Raw genomic sequence first — 19046 nt, 5'->3', positions numbered from 1 at the left:
TCCTTAAAGGGTTAAACATGCAACAGTTCTGTATGAGGGAGGGAAGATGGCGACACCACCACACGACAGAAATATTTCACCTGTGATCGCTTGTAGTGAACTTACTCATAAGCTATATGGATGGCTGCAAGGTCTACGTTGCCAGCAAGGTTTAGATGGCAGGAAAGGGGTTAACGGTAAGTGGAAATATATATTTGCACAGGTTACAGGCTGTCGGGGGCCAAGGGGCAGATTTTTACTCGCAACCAGCTTATATATTCCAATAAATGAATTGTTTTGCCAGCTTTATCACGTCGTCAGTCATGTACGGTCAGCCAGGTTAACTCTTAAAATGAATGACTGCAGTGATTATACCCCAGAGATTCGGGACTCTCAGCTTTTCTGTCCAGATTTATAGTAACATTGATTATCTGTTAGGTATATTTAGAAAAGTTTTAAAGAAGAGTCGCTTTGTGATTTGGAAAAGCTGTGTAACAGTACTGCAGACTTTGCATATACATTCTGTGTTAGTGATTCGGGGCTAAACACCTGTGCTGAGCTTTAGAATATTTTTATCAGCGGTTTCTATTCTGTATGATATAATAGAGATGGAAGAGGAAGGTTTTTGTACGGCTCTGTATCACTGTGAGAGGGTAGCTGATACCCTGCTGACAGTAATAATCTGCTGCATCTTCTGCTTGCGCTCCGCTGATGGTTAAAGTGAAATCAGTTCCCGACCCGCTGCCGCTGAACCGCTCTGGGGTCCCGGTCTGTCTGCTGCTGGCACGATAGATCAGGAGCTTTGGGGGTTGTCCTGGTTTCTGTTGGTACCAGTTTAGGTAGTTGCCAATACCAGAACTGGCTTTACATGTCATGGTGACGCGTTCTCCTGGTGACACAGAGACAGAGTCTGGAGTCTGAGTCACCGCAATCTGTCCACAGGATCCTGAGGGTTGTAAAAAATAATAATATTTCTTGATCTCTAGCAATGAGCTCAAATATAATAACATTTATTTATATTGTTAAGGAAACAAAGTATTATTTATATTATTTTATATACAATCCTGTAATAAGTATACCTCCTTACCCTGAATATAAAGCAGAAGCCCCCACAGGAGAAAGCTCGGAGTGACCATCTTCATGTCTGTGGATTATCATATACAGGGTATAAGATTTCTCCTGTACAAGGAACCTTATATACAGTGACAGCTGAGATACTGAAATATGTAAATACAGGGGACATGCAAATGACATTGTTCTGCGTCACCGATCCCTTCTCTGTGACAAACTCTTCCCAGCGCAGTGAGCGAGAGATGTAAGAGACGTGACGTTTCCATTCACTTTTTTAGAATACTGGGAAATGATGCTTATAGTTTAGTTTAAATCTAGAATAGTTTATTAATATAGATACTCAATAAAATGCATGTTCTTCTTTTTATTTTCTCCTGATTTTCTTTAAATATGGCTGATTTTCCAATTTGTTGTTCTTTAATTCTGTCTTCATGAATGTGGCATCAAACTTACCTTTTCCTATTATTCACCTGAAATTAAAACATTTTTCTTTATTGAAAAGCCCTGACCCCTTGGTACATTTATCTCATAAATGGGGTTGTACATAGAACGACAAATAAAAATTACCCTCAAACCCCTGTAGGGGGCAGTAAACACCGTATCACAGGGTAGACACATAGAATTTGATAACAGATAAGAACTGTTTGGCCCATCTAGTCTGCCCATTTTTCCTGATATTAAGACTTAAACCTTAATCAATACTTCCTCTTATCTTAGCTTCAGGAGCCATATACCCGTCCAATGTATGTTTAAATTCCCTCACTATATAAGATTCTACCGGTTCTACTGGAAGGTTGTTCCACCTACCCACCACCCTCGTAGTAAAGTAAAACTTCCTAATACAATAGAGATTCATTTTATGAAAGAATGTCATCATTTTATGAATGAAACATGATTTTTTTTACCTCTGGTGCCGATGCATTTCCCGGTTACAGATGTGATGACGCTCTTTACCATTTTGGCTGTGGGTCATGTAGTCCACTGGAGGTCATCAGCTTCATTTTTTAAATAAAAAAATACAAAAAGTTTACTTATATCAATTGCTGATTGTTTTTTACACATTTTATTTATACATATGAGGGAAGGGGGCTTTGATATGTGTAAGGTGACAAATTTGTATTTTCTTCCCATTTATTGACACTCTAGAGAGGGTGAATGGTTTGCAGGATAAAAATTATTTGGAAAAAGGGATCCCAATACGTATTGCTTGGAGGAGGGACGAGAGGGGGATATGATAGACAAATATTTAAAGTGATTTTAACCCCTTAAGGACCAGGCAGTTTTTTTTATTTTTTTTATCCTTTGTTTTAACACTTTTGCAGTACTCGTGTTTAGATGTAATTTTCTCCTCACCCATTTAGTGAACCCACACAAGTTATAAATATATTGTTCAGGACAAGAAGGGCTTTTTTCAGATACAATTTTTTTGATCAAATCATCTAATCATAAATAAAAAATAAATAAAATATGATGAAAAATAAAAAAAACACTTTTATTAGAAAAATCTTTTACTCATCCAAAAAAACTAATTGAAAAAACTGCTAACCATAAAAAGCAGAACCCCCCACATTCATTTTTTCAATTAGACACCCCTTGGGTATCTGAAATGCTTTTATTTGAACTCTTTCAATGTCAAGATTTTTGGGAAGATACAGTGATTTTTTTTTTATTTTATTTTTAGCACTTGCTCATAATACGGTAATAAACTTTTTTTTAACATTTTGCTGGAACTGGATGGTTCCCCTGATGGTGACATCACTGCATAATTAGTTTTTAAATGTTACCATATTTTATTTTATTTTTTAGCTATTTTTATTTTTTTCCATTTTTTTTATTACTTTTAAAATATTTTAGTAATCACATTGTAATTAGAAAGCTGGGCTCTATTGACTTGCATGGTTCAATGCAGTACTTGTATTCAACCTACAAGGAGAGCCAGTGTTTTTCATGAGGGTCTGGAGAGACCCTCTGGCAAACTTTTACAACTTGATTATTTGCACGTCATGGGGTGGCAATTTGTCACTGAATACCTCGGCATTGTTGATCACCTCCTAAACTGACGCCCTGGGTAGTGGCCAGACTCATCCAACCATGTCTTTATGGCCCTTGTTTTGTGCGCTGGGGCGCAGTCATGCTGGAATAGAAAAGGGTCTTCCCCAAACTATTCTCACAAATTTGGAAACTGAGTATTGTCCTAAATGTCTTGGTATGGCCCCCTTCAGCATTTATATTTTTTGTATATTCTGTATGTGCAGTATTTGTCTGGGAGGGTTAATACTGTAGCTAATTGTGTTATAGTCCCAAACACCTTAGGTTCTATGTTGGAACATTTCTAGGAGTTGTATGATATGTGGGATATCTATATGTGTGGACTATGGTAGGCATGCCATTTTTGCTCTTAAAAAGCCATTTTTTTGGTGAAACCTGTTAGAATGAAGCGACATGCTGCTCTTGGAGGGTCTTGATCTTGAACAGTGGCTCATATCACGAGGGTTGAGGTCACAGGCAGGTGGCAGAGGTAGATTTAAGAAAGCCGAAGACTCCAGCATAACAGTTTTACTTTCTTTATAATATTTGGTGCATTAAAAATATAATTATGTTATGAACTAAACATATAATATAAGAAAAGGAGAGGAACATAAATGAAGAAAACCTAATTTTTTTGTAAAAAAAAATGTAATTATGTTTTTTTACCAGATTTGATAGATTATAAAATGACCCCTCCAAATTTGAATATTAATTTAGAAGAAAAGAAAAAGCTTTACTAGTAAATATTATTTCAAATGTAAACTATTTTTCATATTTAATAAAAAATATGAGTGAGAAAAAAGCATTTTTTGTTTTTATTTTCTTTGCCAACCTGCCCCCCCAGTTATGCACATCTGCTCCCAGGCTTGCCACTCTGGCCCCCTGATAAGCTTTATATCTCATTATATGCCACTCTGCCCCTCAGATATGCCACTGTGCTACCAGATAAGCCTTATATCCCCCTATATACCACTCTCCCTCCCTGATATGCCACTCTGCCCCCAGAAATGCCTTATATCCCCCATATTCCACTCTGCCCCCCCAGACTTACCAATACATCCCCAGACTTGTCACTCGTGCTTCAGACACCGTGGTGTCTAGTGGGGACAGCCAGTGGATGTCTGTGCGATGGGCGCATGCAACCTCCGCTTCTGCCGGCACTTCCACTGGGGCTTCTATGATGGAGCACGGGTCGTGTCACGCCGGCACTCCGTCATAGAAGCCCCGGCGGAAGTGTCGGCACCAGCAGAGGTTGCCAGAGAGGAGGGGGATCTGCATCTTAGTCTTAAAGTCAGAACTCGAATATAAGACGAGGGATAATTTTTAGAGCATTCGAGCAAATACGGTAATTTGTTTGGTGCTGCTTTTTTGTGTTTAACACTACATGTATTTATAGCTTTGGTGGCAATCAGAACCAAATTTTATATGATCTGTTATGAGTTATGAGTCTGCGATTGGGTTTATTTGGTCATGGTGTTAATGGGTTTAGCACATCTTTTGTTCAATGCCCAAAATGCTTATTTTCAGTTACAGAGGGGTATTTAACCCCTTAAGGACAATAGGGGTTCTAACTCGTAGTATATTGTGGGACAATGGCTCTTTTAACATTTTTTAGTGTTGCTGTTTAGCTGTGATTTTCTTCTTTCTCATTTTGTGCTCCCACTTCTTTAGATACCATTAGTTTTATCATATTATCTAATTTACTATAAAAAATGATAAAATATGGGTATTGTTTGTTAAAAAATTACTTTTTCTCACTTTTTTTCTCATCTGCAGAAACTAATGAAAAAACCTGCTAAATAGTTTCTACTATTTGTCCTGAGTTTAGAAATACCCAATGTTTTTATGTTTTTTTGCTTTTTTCTGCACGTTATGGGGCAATAAGTACAGGTAGCGTTTTGCTATTTCAAAACCATCTGGTAATTCTTCCCCCCATGTGCCATTTCGGGTATCTTTGAAGCTGGCCAATGCAATTTACCCCATCAAATCATATATTTTTAAAAACTAGACACCCCAAGGAAATGCTGGTATTTTAACCCTTTCTATGCACTGATTTTACCACCAGCCTTTGTCAAACTTTATGGTAGTAATTTTTTTTTGTATTTTCACACACGTTGTACTTCAGGTATGAATTTATCGCTCCTGGTATATGTCCGTGTCAAACAACACCCCAATATGTGTTCAGTAACATCTCCTGAACGCAGTGATACCCCCCATGCATGGGTTTGTTGGGTTATTTGTGAGGTAAAAGGCCGCCTTTGTGAGGTGTGTATTTTTTTGCCATTTAGACATCTGATCCTACTGCCCCCATGTCCCATATTTGGGACATCTTTGAACCCAGCCAATTCAATTTACCCCATCAAGTCATACATTTCATACAACTAGATACCCTATGGGCATTTATAATGCCAATATTTTAACTCTTTCCGTGCTGGAATTTTTGTGAAGATAAAGATTTGTAGGACTTGCTTATTAAAACCTTTTTGTTTTTGGTGACAGTGGGGATTTTTACATGTTACCATATGTTTTTAATTTTTGTAAAAAATTTTGAACAATAATTTAAAAAAAAATAAAAAAAAATGTTTTACTCTGATTAGTGAGCTGGGCTCCATTGACCTTGCATGGTTGGATGCAGTACCTGAGAGAGTTCTCAAGAGGGTCTGGACAGACCCTCTGTGAACTAATTTTCTATTGTTTTTTTTTTTTTTTTTTTTCAAGTCTCATTTATTTATAACAGTACAATGACAAGTAATACAGCAAGATGTCAGATAAAAGTACAAAGAGAACGTACATAAGAACCTCGGTACATAGTATACAAGCCACAAAAGTGGCAAAGTAAGTACATTACATTGGTGAGAGGAAGATACAGAACAATACGGTAGCCAGATATCAGCCATTGTAGCAGACCAGAGGGCTAAATGAGAAATGAGCAAGTAACCAAAGAACAACACGGTAAAAGAACAGGTAAAAGAACAGAACGGTAAAAGAACACTACCCCCAGGTTAGAAACCGTTCGAGGAGGGATGAGGTCCCTCAGACAACTGCAAAATTCAGATGGGAAAGCACAGTGAGCGAGAGAAGACAACCCCACAGTGTAATCCAAGGTAAATGCCCTGGAAGCGGGGGCATGAGAACCAAAGTAACAAAAGGAGGGAGAAGGCGAACAAAATAAGGGGAGAGGGAGAGGGAAGGCGGTACAGGCGGGCGGCTCGGCGATACAAAGAGAATGACAACAAGGTAAGTCATGGTAGGGCCAATGGAACGAGAGTACCAGCACAGGTATGAGTTGAGAAAAGGGACGGAGAGGACCATGGAGGCCAGGAGATCCGGAGCGTGTGTACGGCTCCCAGAACACAAATCAGGGGAGAGATGGGGGTTGGCAGCGTAGAATAGTGGTGAAACGGGGGGACAAGAGAAATTGGTTCCAGAGGAGCCACTTTAAATCGTTGTTGTAACCCCGGCCCTTGGCTGTGGAGACCAGATCCTCCATGTTGCAAATATACACTACTTGTCGAACCCAAGCCTCTATAGGAGGTTGGCGAGCCGAGCGCCAATATCTGGGAATAACGGTTCTGGCCGCATTAATGAGATGAAAGGAAAGCGAACGTTTGTATGAACCAAAGGATTGTGCAGTGTGTTGAAGCAGAACCAGCGCAGGGGTGAGCCGAAGGTCAGGATCACACACTTCCCTGATGACTTCCCCCACCCTGTCCCAGAAAGGCCGGATCAGCGAACATTCCCACCATATGTGAAGGTATGTACCCAGAGCCAGGTCGCACCTCCAACACATGGGCGAGACTTGAGGGAAAAAGCGGTGCAGGTCCACAGGCAGTCTGTACCACCTGGATAACAATTTGAAAGCAGTTTCCTGCGTCTTACTGGAAATGGAGCCCCTCTGCGTCAGAAGGACCATGGAATCCCATTCCTCCAGAGAGAAGGCTTGGTTTAGATCATGTTCCCACAATCGGAAGTAATAGGGCTTATCAGGAAGGCGCGACGTGACCAAGAGAGCGTATAACCTGGATAAAAGGTGAGCGGGTTCGTCAGTGGCCTCACATAGCGTCTCTAGTGGTGTAAGTGGCCTCTGAAAAGACGCGTCAGTGAGTAGTGGGGAAAGAAAGTGGCGCAATTGACAATAAAAAAAGGTCAGGAGAGGCGGGGGGGGTGGTCAACGTGCAAGGGCAGGCAGCGGACGGAGGCGTCCGTCAGCGACCACATGAGACAACCGAAGAACCCCAGACCCAGCTGGCAAGAGTGGTTTAATGGTAGGATTACGCAAGCCAGGAGGGAATTCTGGGTTATCCGTGATCGGGAACAGAGGACTAGGGAAAGGCAACACGGAGCCCTGAGAATGGAGCCGGGAGACCACTCGAAGGGTCGAGGAGACGGTAGGGTGGCGGGGCATGCAAGGGGTCCGGAATTGTTTCCGGATCCACGGGATAGCCGCGATATCGACCGAGAAGAGTGAGTTCTCGATCTGAATCCATGGCTTATTGGAGTGCAGAGTCCACTCCACCACCCTGCGGAGGTGAGATGAAACCCAATACTTTTCCAGGTCAGGTAAGCCCATGCCCCCTTGAAGACGTGGCCTGGAGAGATGGTGGTATGACAGACGTACTGGTTTCTTATCCCAGATGAATTTGGTAAACATTCTACGGCACGTTGCAAAAAATGACTTGGGGAGAAAAATCGGGAGCGATTGAAAAAGGTATAGGAATCGCGGCAAGATGTTCATTTTTATTATACCCATACGCCCGAACCAAGATACATGAGGGAAGGCCCATCGTCGGAGGTCCCCACGGACAGCGGATAACAAGGCATAATAGTTAAGAGAGGCCAGTTCACCGACATCCTTGGAGAGATAAATACCAAGATACTTGATGGATGTCAATTGCCAACGAAAAGGGAATTTACTTCTAAGCTGAATTTGCATGGAAGATGGGATGTTAAGACCAAGTATCTCCGACTTTTGCATATTTATTTTGAAATTGGAGACCTCGTGAAAGAGTTTTAAAGCGGCAACCACGTGATCCAGGGAAAGCAAAGGGTCAGATAAGGTAAATAAAATGTCGTCCGCATAGATGGAGATCTTATGAGAGACCCCCTCCACCTCAATACCTCTAATAGAGGTGTCGGCACGAATGGCGTTGGCCAATGGCTCCAAGGAGAGGATGAAGAGCAGGGGGGAAAGGGGACAACCCTGCCTGGTACCGTTGGAAATTATCACCGGCGCAGACAGAGTTCCGTTTACTCTAATCCTTGCAGTAGGATGAGCGTATAAGGAGGAGACTAAATTATAAAAAAGGGGACCCACACCCAATTTCCTGAGAACACCAAATAAAAAGGGCCAGGCCACCCTGTCAAATGCCTTCTCCGCGTCCGTGGAGACCAACAAAGAAGGGCCCCCCCGACAACGGATAAGGGTGAGGAGATCCAAGGCCCTTATAGTATTGTCCCTAGCCTCCCTCCCTGGGACAAACCCAACTTGGTCAAAGTGAATCAGGCCTGGAATAAGCGGTTGTAATCTGGTGGCTAAAATTTTCGCAAGGATCTTGAGGTCTGTGTTGATGAGTGAAATCGGGCGGTAATTGCCGCAGTGTTCCCTGTCTTTGTCAGGTTTCGGAATGACCGTGATGTGAGCAGAATTGCTATGAGGGTGGAGCGGAGTGCCCGCCGCGAGGGACCTAAACAAAGTGACCAGGTGCGGGCCGAGGACCGGCAGCAATTTCTTATAATATAGCGGGGTAAAGCCATCGGGCCCAGGACACTTCCCTGACGGCAGCGCCTTGAGAGCCGCGGCGACATCTGCCAGTTGAATGGGTGCGTCCAAAGCGGACCTATCCGCGACTGAAATACGTTTGTGGAGATGTTTCATTAAATAAGAATCTATAGACTGAGACATTGACGAAGGAGGCCCACCTGGCGGAGAGAGGTTGTAGAGGGAATGATAGTAGTGATAAAATGTCTCAGCTATTTTATCAGTGCGATGGTGGAGAGTACCCGAGGCGTCCCGGATTTTGGGGATAAAAGTGGAAGATCGTTTAGCCCTCAACGCCCTGGCCAATAACTTTCCAGGCTTGTTACCTAATTCGTAAAAGTAACTTTTGGTCAGTAAGAATTGTCTCCTAACTTTGTCATTTAACAGGGAGGCCAGAGAGATACGAAGCGATTGTATTTGTAAAAGGACATCAGGGGACCGAGTAGCCTTGTGTTGTGCGTCCAATCGAGCCAATTGTTGGGAGAGCGAGAGTATCCTAGCCCGTTCTAGTCTTTTTCGTTCAGTACCCATTCTAATAAGGTGGCCCCGGATGACAGTTTTGTGTGCTTCCCAAATGGTCGGGAAATCGACCTCGGGAGAAATATTGTCGTTAAAATAGAGTCGTAGGTGTTCAGTGAGGGAGGAGACGTTGTGGGGATTGTCAATTAGATTTTCATTAAGCCTCCAGGACCAAGTCCTAGAGGGCAAGGACGTGATATCCAGGGAGACGTGTATAGGAGCGTGATCACTAATTGTCGCCGTGCCGATTTCGGAAGAAAGAAGGGAACCTAAATTATGGTGAGATAAGAAAAAATAATCAATTCTAGTATGCCTGTCATGCACTGGTGAGTAGTACGTGTAGTCTAAGTCCGAGGGATGCTGGGCCCGCCACGTATCCGTCAGTTGATTTAATAAAAGGCGCCTTTTGATCGAATTAATACTGGAATAAGGGATGTGAGAGACCCGCGCCGAGCAATCAAGGAGTGGATTGAAGGTCATGTTAAAGTCCCCCCCCTAACAACGTCGCGCCTTCCTGAAAATCTGCCAAATGGTTCAGAACATGCTTAAAGAAGGTAATTTGGGATTTATTCGGGGCATAGACATTGACCAGAGTGAATTTTTGGGTACCTATGTAACATTTCAGGAAAATATATCGGCCCTCCGGATCCCTCCAGACCTCCAACGGCTGCAAGGGAACATCTTTATGAATCAGAATGGCTACCCCTTTCGTTTTGGAATTCGGGGAGTTGGCAAAAAAGGCCGATTGAAAGTATTTGTTAGAAAGGGAGGGGTGCTTAGATTGTAGAAAATGTGTTTCCTGAATAAACGCAATTTTTGTATGAAAGGTCTAATTTTCTATTGTTAACCCCTTAAGGACCGGGCTCATTTTTCGTTTTGTACCCTGTGGGACCGAGGCTGTTTTGACACTTTTGTGATGCTTGTGTTCAGCTGTAATTTTCTCCTCACCCATTTAGTGTACCCACATAAGTTATATATTGTTTTTTTCAGGACAAGATGGGCTTTCTTCAGATACCATTATTTTGATCGTATCATCTTATTTACTATAAAAAAAAATAAAAAAAACATGGTGGAAAATTGAAAAAAAACACATTTTATGACTTTTATTTGAAAAATCTTTTACTCACCTAAAAAAGCAAGTAAAAAAACTAGCTAAATAGATTCTACTACTTGTCCTGAGTTAAGAAATACCCAATGTTTTTATGTTTTTTTGCTGTTTTTTGTAAGTTATAGGGCAATAAGTACAAGCAGCGTTTTATGATTTCCAAATCTTTTTAAACAAATCTGGTCAGTCTGTCTCCATCTCCTCTTTGGAATATATTTGAAGCCGGTTAACTCAATTTAACCCATTCAAACCATACATTTTTGAAAACTAGACACCCCAGGGTATTCCAAATGCTGTTATTTTAACCCTTTCCATGCACCAATTATAGAACTACACTTTGTCAAACTTTGTAATAGTAATTTTTTTATTTTTTTTTTCACACAAATTGTACTTTAGTTATAGATATACAGGTTCTGGTATATGTCACTGTCAAACAACACCCCAATATGTGTTCAGGAACATCTCCTGTGTGCAGTGATACCCGACATGCATGGGTTTGTCAGGTTGTTTGAGATTTAAAATGCCACATTTGGGAAGTGCGCTTTTTTTCTCCATTTTGGACAGTCAGTACCTATGCCCTATCTTTGAGCTCAGCCACTCCAATTTACCCCATCAGCCATTTTTTTTTTATATTAGACACGCCTTGGGTATTTGAAGTGCTTTTATTTTAACTATTTGTTGAGATTTTTGAGAAATTTTAGCACTTGCTCAAAATAATAAACTTTATTTTTTAATTTTATTATTTTAATACTTTTTTTATTTATTTTTTTTACACATTTTGCTGGTACTGGATGGTTCATCTAGTGACATCACTGCATAATTATTTTTAAATGTTAGCACATTTTTTTTTATTTTTTTTATTCCATATTTTTTTTTTTTTTAATATTTTACTAATCACATAGTGATTAGAAAGCTGGGTTCCATTGACTTGCTTGGTTGAATGCAGTACCTGTATTCAACCTGCAAGTGGAGCCAGAGTTCTCTAGAGGGTCTGGAGACCATCTAGCGAACTCTTTCTTCTTTATTGTTTTTTTTCCCGGGCCGCCGCCATCTTGATGGCAAAGAACACCGGCAGCTGCGGCTGTGACCGCTCTCTGGAACGGTCACAGCTCATCCAAAGGTAAGTGTTTGGTGTCGCTGGATGCCTCCTGACATCCAGCGACACCATTTAAGTTTGGGAGGCGATCGCCTCCTAAACGCTTTTAAAACGGGCGTACAATGTATGGCGGCTGTTGACGCCCCGGGGAGCAATCACAAGGCTATCGGGGTAGGGGGTTGTGTTGCTACATGCCTCAATATCGAGGCATGTCAGCAACACAGTTTATGCTTAGGAATCAATTCCGATTGCTTCCTAAGCTGTTTTAGCCGGTCGATGCCGCGATCTTTGATGATCGGTGCGGCCATTTTTCTTCCGGGGGGGCTTTCCTCCCCGGATCCACGGTCAGCTTCCGTGGATGTTGCAAAGCCGCCGAACGCGGCGAAAATGCTGGCGATACAGCTATTTTACGGGCTTTGTCGTTAAGGGGTTAAAATATGATTTGTTGTGATTTCTCAGCATGTTCCTCAAAGAAAACCAACTACTGGAAGTGGATAGCCAGTCTTATAATGACATAAGATCTAGTTATATTTAAAAAAGTCTCCACATACCTTGCATCCATATATGCCTCAACTTCAATATACATCCCTTATAACTCTAATTATTATATTATGCACAAACATTATGCACAATAATTATAAATATGCACAACTAAAAAAATATATGCCCCCAACGTCAACGTAAATGCCCCAGACCTCGGTGCTGATATCAGTGGCCGGTTCTGTCCTCGTCCCGGAAGGGTAGGCTCCGGGTAGCCAGAACCCAGATGTTCCCAGGTATGGTGATTAGATTCCAGAGATTCAGGATTCTCAGCTTTTCTCTTCAGATTTTTAGTTACATTGATAATCCTGAGAAGCATCATATTTCATTTTTTTATTTTATATGTGCGCCACTTATTTTCTTTTTTATTTGCTTCTATTTGGGCCAACTTGGCAGCTCTCACTTTTATTAGTGTGAAGGACAAACTTATAGTGACTTCACAATATTCTATTCATTATTTTGTTTGCGCTGTTTTGCACCTGTTTTGTTTAACGTTGATTATCTGTTAGTTATTTTTAGAAAAAAATGCTTCAAAGAAAAGTAGCTTTGTGATTTGGAAAAGCTGTGTAGCAGTACTGCAGACTTTGCATATACATTCTGTGTTAGTGATTCGGGGCTAAACACCTGCGCTGAGCTTTAGAATATTTTTATCAGCGGTTTTTTTTCTGTATGATATAATAGAGATGGAAGAGGAAGGTTTTTGTACGGCTCTGTATCACTGTGAGAGGGTAGCTGTTATACTGCTGACAGTAATAATCTGCTGCATCTTCTGCTTGCGCTCCGCTGATGGTTAAAGTGAAATCAGTTCCTGACCCGCTGCCGCTGAACCGCTCTGGGGTCCCGGTGTGTCTGCTGCTGGCAGAATAGATCAGGAGCTTTGGAGGTTGTCCTGGTTTCTGTTGGTACCAGTGCAGGCTGCTGCTAATACCAGAACTGGCTTTACATGTCATGGTGACGCGTTCTCCTGGTGACACAGAGACAGAGTCTGGAGTCTGAGTCATCACAATCTGTCCACAGGATCCTGAGGGTTGTAAAAATTATATTTCTTGATCTCTAGCAATCAGCTCAAATATAATAACATTTATTTATATTTTTAATGAAACAAAGTATTTTTGAGATTATTTTATATACAATCCTGTAATAAGTAATACCTCCTTACCCTGAATATAAAGCAGAAGCCCCCACAGGAGAAAGCTCGGAGTGACCATCTTCATGTCTGTGGATTATCATATACAGGGTATAAGATTTCTCCTGTACAAGGAACCTTATATACAGTGACAGCTGAGATACTGAAATATGTAAATACAGGGGACATGCAAATGACATTGTTCTGGGTCACCGATCCCTTCTCTGTGACAAACTCTTCCCAGCGCAGCGAGCGAGAGATGTAAGAGACGTGACGTTTTCCATTCAGTTGTTTTTTAGAATACTGGGAAATGATGCTTGTAGTTTAGTTTAAATCTAGAATAGTTTATCAAACTTACCTTTTCCCATTTTTCACCTGAAATTAAAACATTTTTCTTTACTGAAAAGCCCTGACCCCTTGGTACATTTATCTAACATACAGGGTTGTACATAGAATGACAAATTAAAATTACCCCCAGACCCCAGTAGGGGGCAGTAAACACCGTATCACAGGGTAGACACATAGAATTTGATAGCAGATAAGAACTGTTTGGCCCATCTAGTCTGATATAAAGACTTAGACCTTAATCAGTCTTTTCTTGTCTTAGATTCAGGAGCCGTATACCCGTCCGATGTATGTTCCCTTACTGTATTAGCTTCTACTACTAATGTAAGGATTTTTTACTGGGTAGGGTGGTAGATAAGTGGAATAAAGTTCCAGTAGAAGGTGGAAGAGGTTAGCAAGGTAATTGGATTTAAATACCTATGAGACATATTGCTATCCTGAATCTTAGACGAGACCAAGGACTGAGTCTGTGAAGTAGGAGACAACGGGCAGACTAGATAGGTGAATGGTTCCTATTACTAACTGATCACTTTCAAACACTAATTATTGATCAGTCTCACCAATCAATGTCAGTTGCCCAAACTTATAATTTACAAGTAATCAGAATTTTTTATTTTTTTAAATTATTTTTATTTTTAAACTCTCCTGTTTCATTTTCTAAAGCGCAAAGGATACAATGTAATACCGAATTTGCTCGATTATCAGACGACCCCCCCAAAATCTGAATATTAATTTAGGAAAAAAAAGAAAAAGTCTGAATATAAGATGACCCTATAGGAAAAAAGTTTTACCAGTAAATGTTAATTCATGTAAACTATTTTTTTTAAATAAAGCTATGATTGAGAAAAATATTTTGTTTTTATTTGATTTTATTTTCCAACCTGCCCCCCCAGTTATGCACATCTGCCCCAGGCTTGCCACTCTGCCCCAGAAATGCCTTATGCCCTGTATATGCCACTGGGCGGGGCCCATGATATGCCTTTTAACCTTCTAAATACCACTGTGCCCCATGAGATGCCTTTTAACCCTCTAAATACCACTGTGCCCCATGATATGCCTTTTGACCCCATATGTGCCACTCTACCTCCAGAAATGCCTTATACCCCTATATGCCACTCTGGCATTTAGGGGGTTAAAAGGCATATTATGGAGCAGGGAGGTATAAGGCATTTCAGGAGATAGAGTGGCGTATAGAAGGTTTAAAAGCAATTTCTTGAGGCAGAGTGGCATTAAGGAGGTTAAAAGGCATTTCATAGAGCACTCTGCCTACAGAAATGCATTATGACCCCCATTTAACCCCCCCCAAAACTTACCGGTGCTTGTGATTCCCCGGTGTGTACTAGTCGGGGCAGCAGGTAGACGTCTACGTGAGTGGGGGTTGTCTGCGTCCATTCTCTCTGACAGCCAGGGAAGGTCTGCGCGATGGACGCAGACAAACTCCGCTGCTAACCGCACCTCCTTCCGGATGCAGCGGAAGTTGTCTACGCAAATCGTGTAGACGTCTAAATGCTGCCCCGGCTACACACCAGAGAGTCAGAAGCACCGGTAAGTTTGGGGGGGGCATAAGACAGGAGGATTCAGGTCCCCTGCAGCGCTGCGGGGGATCTGGATCTTAGTCTCATAGTCAGACCTATTTGAGGTCTGATTATAAGACGACCCCGATTATAAGACGAGGGGTATTTTTCAGAGCATTTGCTAATCGAGCAAATACGGTAATTAGTATGCACTTCAAGAGACGCACATTGCAAATTTTGCCATCAGTTTATATACTTTTTCCTTCATACATCAAGTTAAACAGTCATACAATAAACTTCCCTCATACACATATAACACCCACATAGGAAACAAGGAATCAGAATACATATTCTAGAACTCTCTCTAGTACACAGATGCTCTCCATTTTCTCCAGTTTGCCATTATTTGTTAACATTTCTCTCTTCTTTTCCTCAGTGGCGACTCTAGAAACAGTATATAGGGGGGGCACACAAGATACCACAGTCAAACTGGGGGGGGTGCATTAATAATTCCCACCATTAAATCATACCACTGAAAAAACACACATATATATATATATATATATATATATATATATATATATATACCGCTATATACCGTTGGAAAGGTGAGATAATTTCCTTTCCAACGGTATATGTTGGGGGTATGTAGCTGCTTAGATGCCTGAGATACAGGCATCTAAGCAGCATGCCCCCATACCACTTTAACTGACAATTGTCAGTTATTAATAAAGTTGCGCGGTGACGTCATCGCGTCATTGCGCGTGCCGTCACCGGCCGGATCGGGTGGCCCCGGTTATGCCCTTCAGTGTGAGGGGCAGATCGCCGGGGTAGGTGGTGATGGGGGTCCACAGACCTCCATCAAGGTAAGATAATGCTAGCGACGGCATGGTGCCATCGTTAGCACCTGACTGGGACTGCTAGCGACGGCACCATGCCATCGTTAGCAGTCAAGGGGACTGTCCTGGGTGGCTCCAAATTCGGCGGGGGGCAACAGGGGGGGCAAGGAATATCCTGGGGTGGCAATTGCCCCCCCTTGCCCCCCTGTAGCGACGCCACTGCTTTTCCTATGTTATATTGAAACATTTTTCCACCTACTGCAGGCTTTCTCATATGTGCCAATGCGTAAGAGCTTCTATATAACATTTCTTCTATATCCCTAGTGGAATTAAGTTCCTTAATCACCTCAGTTATAAGCAATATGGTTGTTCTTCTACATTTCCTAACTATAGCAAATTTTGCTGCTACCAAAATAAAGTCTTTAAGTATGCACCTGACCATCACACCAACAGGGACTTTGATGACATTGCATTCTAAATACAGAGACATTAATATCTAGTTGGTCCCTCCACTTGCAGCTGTAACACCAGTAACCTCCAAAATTGTGTGGAAATTATTCACAGAAGAGTAGAGGTTTGCTGTGGGAATTTTAGGCCCTTCATCCAGTAGAGCATTTCCGAGTTGAGGCACTGGTGTTGGACGAGAAGGTCCAGCTCGCAATCTCCATACCAGTTCATCCTAAAGGTGTTCGATGGTGTTGAGGTCAGGGCTCTGTGCCGATCATGTTCTTCCACACCAAACTCATCCAACCACGTCTTTATGAACTTTGTTTTGTGCGCTGGGGCGCAGTCATGCTGGAATAGAAAAGGGTCTTCCCCAAACTGTTCTTACAAAGATGGAAACTGAGTATTGTCCTAAATGTCTTGGGATGTCCGCTTCAGCATTTATATTTTTTGTATATTCTGTATTTGCAGTATTTGACTGGGAGGCTTAATACTGTAGCTAATTGTGTTATAGTCCCCAACACCTTAGGTTCCATGTTGGAACATTTCTAGGAGTTGTATGATATGTGGGATTTCTATATGTGTGGACTATGATAGGCATGCCATTTTTGCTCTTAAAAAGCCATTTCTTTGGTGAAACCTGTTAGAATGAAGCAACCTGCTACTCTTGGAGGGTCTTGATCTTGTGGCTTATATCACGATGCTACAAGCTCTGAGGTCACAGGCAGGTGGCAGAGGTAAATTTAAGAAAGCAGAAGACTCCAGCATAACAGTTTTACTTTCTTTATAATATTTGGTGCATTAAAAATATTTTCTATGTATATTTTTTCTTATTTTTATGCCTGAGGACCCAATTATGTTATGAACTATACATATAATATAAGAAAGGCAGAGGAACAGAAATGAAGAAAACCTCCTTCTTATGTAAACTTTTTTTTAATTACATGTTTTACCGGATTTACTCGATTATAAGACGACCCCCCAAAGTTTGAATATTAATTTAGAAAAAAAGAAAAAGCTTTACTAGTAAATATTATTTCAAATGTAAACTATTTTTCATATTTAATAAAAACTATGACTGAGAAAAATGCATTTTTTATTTTCTTTGCCAACCTGCCCCCCAGTTATGCACATCTGCTCCCAGGCTTGCCACTCTGGCCCCCAGATAAGCCTTATATCTCCTTATATGCCACTCTGCCCCTCAGATATGCAACGCTGCCTCCCAGATAAGCCGTATGCCCCCTATATGCCACTGTGCCCCCCAGATATGCCTTATACCCCCTTATATGCCACTCTGCCTCACAGATAAGCCTTATACCCCCTATATGCCACTGTGCCACCAGATAAGCCTTATATCCCCCTATATGCCACTCTCCCTCCCTGATATGCCACTCTGCCCCCAGAAGTGCCTTATCCCCCCCAGACTTACCAATGCATCCCCCATGCTTCAGACTCCCTGATGTCTAGTGGGGACAGCCAGTGAATGTCTGTGCGATGTGCGCATGCAACCTCCGCTTCTGCCGGCACTTCCACTGGGGCTTCTATGATGGAGCACAGGTCATGTCACGCCGGCACTCTGTCATAGAAGCCCCGGCGGAAGTGTCGGCACCAGCAGAGGTTGCCAGAGAGGAGGGAGATCTGCATCTTAGTCTTAAAGTCAGACCTCAATTTGAGGTCCGCTTATAAGACAACCTCAAATATAAGATGAGGGATAATTTTTAGAGCATTTGCTCTGAAAAAAAACCTTGTCTTATATTCGAGCAAATACGGTAATTTGTTTGGTGCTGCTTTTTTGTGTTTAACACTAAATGTATTTATACCTTTGATGGCAATCAGAACCAAATTTTATATGATCTATTATGTGTTATGAGTCCGCGATTGGGTTTATTTGGTCATGGTGTTAATGGGTTTAGCACATCTTTTGTTCAATGCCCAAAATGCTTATTTTCAGTTACAGAGGGGTATTTAAAATATGATTTGTTGTGATTTCTCAGCATGTTCCTCAAAGAAAACCAACTACTCGACGTGGATAGCCAGTCTTATAATGACATAAGATCTAGTTATATTTAAAAAATTCTCCACATTGCCTTGCAAGCTGTCACATATCTTGCATCCATATATGCTTCAACTTCAATATACATCCCTTATAACTAGCATTATAAATATGCACAACTAAAAAAATATATGCCCCCAACATCAACGTAAATGCCCCAGACTTCGGTGCTGATATCAGTGGCCGGTGCTGTCCTCGTGCCTCAAGGGTAGGCTCCGGGTAGCCAGAACCCAGATGTTCCCAGGTATGGTGATTAGATTCCAGAGATTCAGGATTCTCAGCTTTCCTCTTCAGATTTATAGTTACATTGATAATCCTGGGAAGCATCATATTTCATTTTTTTATTTTATATATTTTCCTTTTTTATTCACTCCAATTTGGGCCAACTTTTGGAGTTTGACCTTTAGTAGACAGCACTCATTTTTATTAGTGTGAGGGATACACTTATAGTGACTTCACAATATTCTACAAATATTTTGTTTGCGCTGTTTTGCACCTGTTTTGTTTAACGTTGATTATCTGTTAGTTATTTTTAGAAAAAATGTTTCAAAGAAAAGTAGCTTTGTGATTTGGAAAAGCTGTGTAGCAGTACTGCAGACTTTGCATATACATTCTGTGTTAGTGATTCG

General features: G+C 41.4%; 2 gene segments (V, D, J or C); both read right to left on the bottom strand.

The window, feature by feature from the left end:
• Nucleotides 1–554: 554 nt before the first annotated feature.
• LOC128474350 (immunoglobulin kappa variable 1-39-like) lies at nucleotides 555–1121 on the bottom strand. The segment is given in 2 exon segments: nucleotides 555–925; nucleotides 1067–1121. Coding segments are annotated over 2 exon segments (426 nt in total).
• Nucleotides 1122–12746: 11625 nt separating this feature from the next.
• Nucleotides 12747–13310, bottom strand: LOC128474259 (immunoglobulin kappa variable 3-15-like). The segment is given in 2 exon segments: nucleotides 12747–13117; nucleotides 13256–13310. Coding segments are annotated over 2 exon segments (426 nt in total).
• Between the last annotated feature and the right edge of the window lie 5736 nt (nucleotides 13311–19046).

The sequence above is a fragment of the Spea bombifrons genome, chromosome 1 (genome assembly GCF_027358695.1).
Source record: "Spea bombifrons isolate aSpeBom1 chromosome 1, aSpeBom1.2.pri, whole genome shotgun sequence".
NCBI lineage: Eukaryota > Metazoa > Chordata > Amphibia > Anura > Pelobatidae > Spea > Spea bombifrons.
This window is presented reverse-complemented; position numbering and strand designations above follow the sequence as displayed.